Source organism: Hibiscus syriacus, unplaced genomic scaffold (genome assembly GCF_006381635.1).
Source record: "Hibiscus syriacus cultivar Baekdansim isolate YM2019G1 unplaced genomic scaffold, ASM638163v2 tig00006731_pilon, whole genome shotgun sequence".
Taxonomy (NCBI): domain Eukaryota; kingdom Viridiplantae; phylum Streptophyta; class Magnoliopsida; order Malvales; family Malvaceae; genus Hibiscus; species Hibiscus syriacus.
In genome coordinates this window covers 230008-238529 of record NW_024062108.1, presented here as the reverse complement: position 1 = coordinate 238529, position 8522 = coordinate 230008, and the positions used below count along the sequence as shown (strand labels likewise).

Below are 8522 nucleotides of genomic sequence, written 5' to 3'. Positions count from 1 at the left end.
CTAGGTTATTCTAATAGGATTAGAAACCTAGAGGTTAAATATTTGGATAAGTCATGAGATGACTTGAACAAAAGTTGTTCACCAAAATGAGGAGTTACATGAGATATAACTAGTCAAGTGTTACTTACCTAAATAATCACTATCCTAAAAGAAAAGCCAAAGTTGATTTAGGAAATTGATGTATTATGGATCCTCACCCACTAGAAAAATTTTCGTTGAATTTTTTTTAAATTAAAACAAAGAGGGTTTTTAATTTTGAATAAAATAGTGGGAGTAATTTTTAAATAAAGTCCTATTTATAAATTTTAATTCAGTAAATTTACTTACTTTAATATTTCCATTGTTGTAGATTTAATGGCAAACAATACTTTATCACTGCGATCACTCCTTGAGAAGGATAAACTTAATGGCATAAACTTTCTTGACTAGTTTCGTAATTTGAGAATTGTTCTCGAACAAAAAAGGAAGGAATATGTCATTGAGGAACCTGTTCCTGATGAACCGGTAGCTAATGCTTCAAAAGCTGACAAAGACAAATTCAAGAAACATATGGATGATATGTTAGATGTTGGATGTCTAATGCTTGCCACCATGACTCCTGAGCTTCAGAAGCAACATAAGGACATGGTTGCATATGAGATGATTCAAAATCTCAAAGAAATATATGAAGGGAAAGCACGTCAAGAGAGATATGAGACCTCTAAAGCTCTATTTCAATGTAAAATGGCATAGGGAACTCATGTAGGAGCTCATGTCATCAAGATGATGGGCTACATCCAAACGTTGGAAAAGCTGGGATTTCCTCTCAAAGATGAATTGACTACCGATGTTATCCTGCAATCGTTTCCATATAGCTTTAGCCAATTTTTCCTTAATTTCAACATGAATGAAATTAACAAAACTTTTCCACAATTACTTGGCATGTTACGAACTACTGAAAGTAACATGAAAAATGTTGGACCTAAGCCCATTCTGATGGTCCACAAGGACAAAGGAAAGGGAAAAAAAAGGTAGTGGCAAAGTCTAAGGGAAATGGTAATACCAAACTAAAAGGAAAAAATGTATTGAAACCCAAAGGGGGAGTTAGCAAAGAAGGAAAATGTTTCCATTATGATAAGACCGGACACTGGAAGAGAAACTGCCTGTTTACCTTGAAGAGGTCAAGAAGGAAAAAGCAAACGGAACGTTTGTTTCAGGTATTTATGTTATTGATGTTAATTTGTTAACATCTACTTCTTGGGTATTAGATACCGGTTGTGGTTCTCATATTTGTACTTCTATACAGGGATTGCAAAAGAGAAGGAATCTGGCTAAAGGAGACGTGGACCTACGAGTGGGAAATGGAGCAAGAGTTGTTGCATTATCTATAGGGACATATGTTTTATCTTTTCCTAGTGGACTTGATTTAAATTTAGAGGATTGTTATTATGTGCCTAGTTTGACTAAGAACATTATTTCTATTTCTTGTTTGCACAAGATTGGCTTTGAGATTATTATTAAGAATAATTGTTGTTCTTTTTATCTCGATAATGTTTTTATGGTTCGGCACAATTGGTTAATGGTCTCTATATTTTGGATCAAGATAACACCATTTATAACATAAATACTAAGAGATCAAAAACAAATGACTCGAATCAAACTTATCTTTGGCATTACCGTTTAGGCCATATAAGTGAGAAACACATATCAAAACTTCATAAAGATGGATTCTTAGATTCATTTATTTTCGAACAATATGATGTATGCGAATCTTGCTTGTTGGGAAAAATGACTAAAGCTCCTTTTAATAGTAAAGGTGAGCGAGCAAATGATTTATTGGGGTTAATACATAGTGATGTATGTGGACCAATGAATACACAAGCCAGAGGTGGATTCCATTACTTCATTATTTTTACCGATGACTTCAGTCGATATGGGTATATTTATCTTATGCGCCATAAATCTGAAGCCCTTGAAAAGTTTAAGGAATTTAAAAATGAAGTACAAAATCAACTAGGAAAGAGTATTAAGGCACTTCGATCAGATCGAGGTGGAGAATACTAAAGCATAGAGTTTGATGAACTCCTAAAAGAATGTGGGATTGTCTCACAGCTTACACCACCTGGTACACCACAGTGGAATAGAGTTTCTGAAAGAAGGAATCAAACACTGTTAGACATGGTTCGATTGATAATGAGTTATAGTGATCTTCCAACTTCTTTTTGGGGACATGCGCTTGAAACAGTCGCTTTCACACTAAATCGTGTTCCATCTAAATCGGTTCAAAAGACACCATACGAGATATAGACTGGGAAACGTCCCAGTATGTCTTTTATGAAGATCTAGGGTTGTGAAGCTTATGTAAAACATCAGATGTCTACAAAGCTCAAACCTAAATCTCATAAGTGTATATTTGTTGGATATCCTAAACAAATTAAGGGATATTATTTCTTCAACCCTAACGAGAACAAAGTGTTTGTTTCTCGAACAGGAGTTTTTCTCGAAAGAGAATTTCTCTCAAAGAAAGGGGAGGGTAGAAATATTGAACTTGGAGAAGTTCAAGAGCAAAAAATAAATGAACCTGAAGATGAGCATGTTTCACAAGTTGTTGAGGAGCATTCAACAGATTTAGAAACACAATCACTGCGTAGATCCACAAGAGAACATCGTGCATATGAGAGATTTAGATTTCTCGTTACGACACATGGAGATGTTCTTCTTATGGATCAAGATGAGCCCAAGACTTATCAAGATGTAGTGTCTAGCCCAGACTCTGAGAAATGGCTTGAAGCCATGAGATCTGAGATGGATTCCATATCAGTAAACCAAGTATGGACTTTGGTTGAACCACCTAAAGGTGTCAAACCTATAGGGTGTAAATGGGTTTTCAAGAAGAAACCGATATAGATGGTAATGTACAACATACAAGGGGCGATTAGTCACAAAAGGTTTTCGACAAGTTCATGGTGTAGACTATGACGAAACATTCTTCCCTGTAGTTATGTTTAAGTCCATCCAGATTCTGCCCGCAATAGTTACATTCCATAATTATGAAATCTGGCAAATGGATGTCAAAACCTCCTTCCTTAATGGAAAACTTGAAGAGGATGTGTATATGACACAACCAAAAGGTTTTGTCTTTCCAGGAAATGTTGGAAAGGTTTATAAGCTACAAAGGTCTATTTATGGACTAAAACAAGCTTCTCGAAGCTGGAATCTTCATTTCAATGATGCAATCAAAGAGCTTGGTTTTATCAGAAATGAAGATGAGCCTTGTGTTTATAAGAAGGCTAGTGGGAGCATTGTTTCTTTCCTAATCTTATATGTAGACGACATACTCATCATAGGAAATGATATACCTACTTTACAGTCTGTTAAGACTTGGTTAAGTAGTTGTTTTTCTATGAAAGATTTGGGTGAGGCATCGTATATCTTAGGAGTTAAGATCTATAGAGATAGATCAAGACGACTTATAGGTCTGAGTCAAAGTACATATGTAGACAAAGTGCTGAAAAGGTTCAGTATGGAAGAATCCAAGAAAGGATTTTTGCCTATGAGACATGGCATTTCTCTTTCTAAGGAAATGTGTCCTTCAACTCCACTAGAAAGAGAAAGGATGAATAAGATTCCATATGCTTCGGCTATTGGTTCTATAATGTATGCCATGATATTTACTCGACCAGATGTATCGTATGCTCTAAGCATGACGAGTCGGTATCAAGCAATCCCTGGTGAAAATCACTGGGTTGCGGTTAAAAATTTCCTTAAGTACTTAAGAAGAACTAAGGATAAATTTATTGTCTATGGAAGGGAGGAAGAGCTTAGTATAAAAGGTTATAATGATGCCAGCTTCCAAACTGACAAGGATGACTCACGATTGTAATCGGGTTTTGTGTTTTGTCTTAATGGAGGTGCTGTGAGCTGGAAAAGTTCAAAGCAAGACACAGTAGCTGATTCTACAATAGAGGTTGAATACATTGCAGCCAGTGAAGCAGTAAAAGAGGTTGTTTGGATCAAGAAGTTCATATTGGAATTAGGGGTTCTTCCCAGCATATCAGATGTTGTAGAACTCTGTTGTGACAATAATGGAGCCAATGCACAAGCAAAGGAACCAATATCTCATCAACGATCCAAACATATTCTTAGGCGCTTTCATCTCATTCGAGAAATCATTGATCGAGGAGATATGGAAATATGTAGAGTACTCACGGATGACAATATTGATGATCCCTTGACAAAGCCTCTTACACAGCAGAGGCATGATCATCACACTGAGTCACTCGGTATTAGATATATGAGTTATTGGTCTTAGTGCTAGTGGGAGATTGTTAGAGTATGCTCAAAGGCCAATCATATGATGATTGTAATAATACTTTTATTTACTCGATTTTATTGAATAAAGGCATTGCCGCTATTATTTTCATTTATATATATGTGTTTAACATAAACTGGAAGATAATAAAGTCCATATAATGACATAATTGTTATTATTAAAAAGATCCCTAGTCTAGTATTTTTATGGGCATGGACAATAATAATACGCTTAAGACTAACATGTTATTGATTGATGACAATGAGTTGTCATTGATATAAAGATGTTAGAATTGATACATGATTATATTGTTAGAGAACAATGTATTGGATTGACCGACCATGAGCATATGTCTTGGATTATTATGTGAAAGTCATAACATTGCTCATGGTGATGACTATATGTATGATCCTCAGACTTGAGATCAATACTATCCTAACATATATTGTTGTATGTTTTGATGCAACTAAACAAGCTCCGTAACTGGTTGCTCTATAAAGACTGTTATTGAATATATCTCAATATATGTAGTGGGTGTGTATGATTAAGATACGATTCGTCCTTCCTACATAATAGGAAATATATCACAGGCTACTTGATTGAGTAAGACTAGAAATGCATGGCCATGCTCGAATAAGTTGATATGAGATATCATAAATTATTCGTTAATTAAAGTCTACTCTAGATATCAAGAAACAATAGATGGGCTATACAAGTGTGACTATTCCAAGACTTGTGCCTATTCTAGACTTAAAGGACATAAGGATGTAATATAAGAGTAATCACCAAGATGATATGTCGAATCATATTTTCTTGTAACTTAGGTGACAATGATATATTGCTAGATGTCACTCATTGTATATAATATTAGAATTGTTATAATAATTACTGCTAACGTTACAAGAACCTACAAGGTCACACCCTAGGATTGAAACGAGCAAAGATGTACAATTTGTTGTACGTTACTAAAATATATGTTTTAATAATCCCGAATATTTAATTTCAATTAATTAATAAAATATAGATTTAATTAATTTGAAATAATAAAATCCCCAATATGATTAGGGTAACTTGTATATAAGAGGATTTTTAAATTCTAATTAATTAAATATAGATTTAATTAATTTAAAATAATAAAACCCTAATATGATTAGGGTAACTTGGCTATAAAAGGGTGTGTTAGGTCTAGCAGTCGTTTTTGCAACAAACACACAAACCCTTCAGCCATTTTCTCTCAAAATTGTTTTGGGGAAAATAAATATTGCTCTCAATCGGGTGAACTGAGTAAAGGTTGAAACGTGATTTCGTGGAGGCTTTCGATTCGAATCGATCTACACCATCGTATTCACTATTGTTCTTGCTGTTTTCAAGGAACCCACTGTAAGTATTCGTATCTCTTCCTCCCGGTTTCGGTTTTTCGTATTTGGATCGCTGGTGAGATCGTCGAGTTTTGTTTCCGCTGTGCCATGTGGTGCGCCGATGGTCCCATCACTTCTAGCATCCTAAGGAATGATGCATTGTAAAAATTTAAAAGCCCCAGTATATCTTCTCCTACACTAGCCAAGAATTTTCCAACACTCTCCATGAACTTGATAAACACATCTTAGAGAGTTTATCAAGCTTCACTTTGATATTCAAAAAAATGGATCAAAACCCCAAATAGCTCCTTTCCAAAATTTGAGTCAATAAGATCTCAAACAAACAGAGCACCGTACCAACTGCTTTTCATAAAAAGCAATCACAAGGAACAATCAATTCAGGCCCTTTAATGGAACGCAATAACTCAACTAGGCATTGTTACCTTCATTGCCGAAATCTATAAGAGAACTTCATTTGAACCAAGCTAACACAAATCTCTTCTTCACTACCTTCAAGACGACTCCATATTTTTCTTCCTAAATTAACACAAAGAATGTCTCCTTAAGCAAAACAAAAGACAACTCAGAGTGCCTAAACAAGAATTCTCGCCACAAAACTATTAATATCACAATCCTATAAAACATTTGACAGACATCTATCGAGTAGAACCTCTAGCACGACCAAAACCCCAAACAAAGAGAAAAATCACCTCTCCAAGATTTAAATATAGTACTTAAGACCCACTGCCAAACACGCAAATCTGCTTCATTCTCTTCTATAAACTCTGACCCAAAAGATATAAATTATTCACTTTCTCCTTTCATGGATAAAACTTCAGAGTTCACCCAGTTGGACAAAATCATCAATAATATGCTCTTCGTTGCCCTCAAATTGGATCCCTAACAACCTTTCAAGATCTATGGTTATTTTAGTTTCTCAGATTAAAATATTCCTTCTGGTAGAGAGATATGATTCTAAAAAAGATGCTCCCTTTAAATTTGCTGCATTTTTTATTATATTTTATTGCACGATCTCTCTCTTCCTCTCTAGATTAGAGAGGACCTTATCTTGAATCTCAAGCATAGATCCATATCTTTTAATTGATCTTGGTAGTTTCCTATTGAACTTGGGAATGTATACATACCACGTTATTTCCGTACCCATTCATGTTAGGTAATCGAAAATATATATTTGCTGAAATATATGCTTTGGGATTGAGTATAGAAGAGAAGCAAGGTATTCTAAATGTTAAACAAAATAGATAGTCTTTCCATTTAGCTCAGTTTAGTTAGCAAGCTATGCTTGGCTTCCTCAGTAACATTTGATTCAACATAGTTGCATTACATTTATTTTAAAGGCATGAGATCAATAAGACTCAGAAAACAATGAATTATATTTATTTTAAACACACTTATATTTATTCCATGCAAATAAAACAAATCCACAAATGTTCCTTGCATCCTTCAATCATTAATGCATATATTGGTCTTTTTCAACATTTTGAAGAAATAATTTTATTTAATTACTTCTGGTTCGATTTCGAATGCAGTTAAAGGATAACTCTTTGACAATCCCATTAAAGCGGTAAAGATGATTTTGTTAAGATCAGATCGATCAATTGCAATATCAGAAAGAGGAACCCAAATCATCATCTCTTTGCTTTTGATGCCCGTAAACTTCCGCATCCGACCATCCTCAAGGAAGCCCGTCATCTCGGATGCGAACGAGCTTATTCCAATGTCCTTCAACCTATACTTGGTGGTCTGTTGTTGTTTCAGCCACGTAAAACCCGTGATCGGGTTAAACCCGAACTCAACTAAATTGTTACAAGGCATCAACGTTTTGGGTAGTCGGAACTTCTCGAGGAGCTCTTGCGCTTTTTGCTTGCAAAGCGTTGCGCCATGGTATACTTCAGCACCAGCTCGGTGAGTTTCTATATCCTTAGATGCCATTCGACTGATCTTTTGTTTGTTTTGTTTCAATTTGCAAATTCCAACAATCTCAACTTGCTTATATACAGTCCCTTATCTACCCAATGGCAGAAAATGAAGGCATTTTTGTGTTTGATTTTTTGTTTTTAAATTCAGTTTGTGAATGTGTGCATACTTTTCTATGATTTAATTTTTATTCTTTAAGTAATATTTTAAGCATCATATGAAAGAATTCATTGATTATTTCTCAGTGAACCTTTTTATAGATTGATTTGGTTTTGAAACTAAACAAATGGATTTTGTTTGGAAACGGGGATTTTTGTATTCATCTTTAAAAATGGGAATGAATTATTGCTTTGCATGATTGCATTAAATAAATTGATTATGAGGTAGAGAGAGAAAACTCATGGGGCATGAGCTACATTCTTGGTATATGGGAAATCAATGAATAAGTTTTAAACGAATTAATTAAGATTGATCTTAGTTTGACCACTGAAAAAAATCAATTTATCAAGTAGATCATTGAACTTCTAATTTGATTTCACTCAAGTCGCCGAATGTTAATTGGTAACGAAATTGTTCATGTGGTAGTTAAACAAATTTGTATAATAATCTATTTGATCCTTAATAATTTAATATTTCATTCAATTCAATCTTAAATACAATTAATTCAATAAATTTAATAATAATTCTATCAGTTGGATGCACATCATGTTTTTTAGCCCACTCATCTTCCTCATTTTTTTCTTATCTCTCAAACAAAAAACTCAAAAAACAAAACCTCCTCCCCAAATGAAAAAGCACAAAAATTAATCATATCATTATCATCCCATCACCATATGAGATATTTATATTTAATCCTAAAATTCTAGAACTTCACTTGAATGTTTGTGAACTTTTTTATTTCTATTTTTATGTATTTTATTTAATTCGAATTGTAA

At 34.2% G+C, this 8522-nt stretch overlaps 1 protein-coding gene across 1 annotated transcript; it reads right to left on the bottom strand.

The window, feature by feature from the left end:
- Positions 1–5622: 5622 nt before the first annotated feature.
- LOC120200995 lies at positions 5623–7602 on the bottom strand. Its single transcript, XM_039201693.1, has 2 exons — positions 7177–7602; positions 5623–5793 (listed from the first exon to the last, which is right to left on the bottom strand). The coding sequence occupies exons 1-2, from the start codon at positions 7600–7602 to the stop codon at positions 5623–5625; spliced, it is 597 nt and encodes a 198-aa protein (XP_039057624.1).
- Between the last annotated feature and the right edge of the window lie 920 nt (positions 7603–8522).

Coding starts and splice junctions, on each gene's coding strand:
- LOC120200995 (XM_039201693.1), bottom strand. CDS start 7,602: ATGGCATCTAAGGATATAGAAACTCACCGAGCTGGTGCTGAAGTATAC. Junction 5,794..7,176: donor CATTCGAAATCGAACCAGAA/GTAATTAAATAA, acceptor ATCATTCCTTAG/GATGCTAGAAGTGATGGGAC.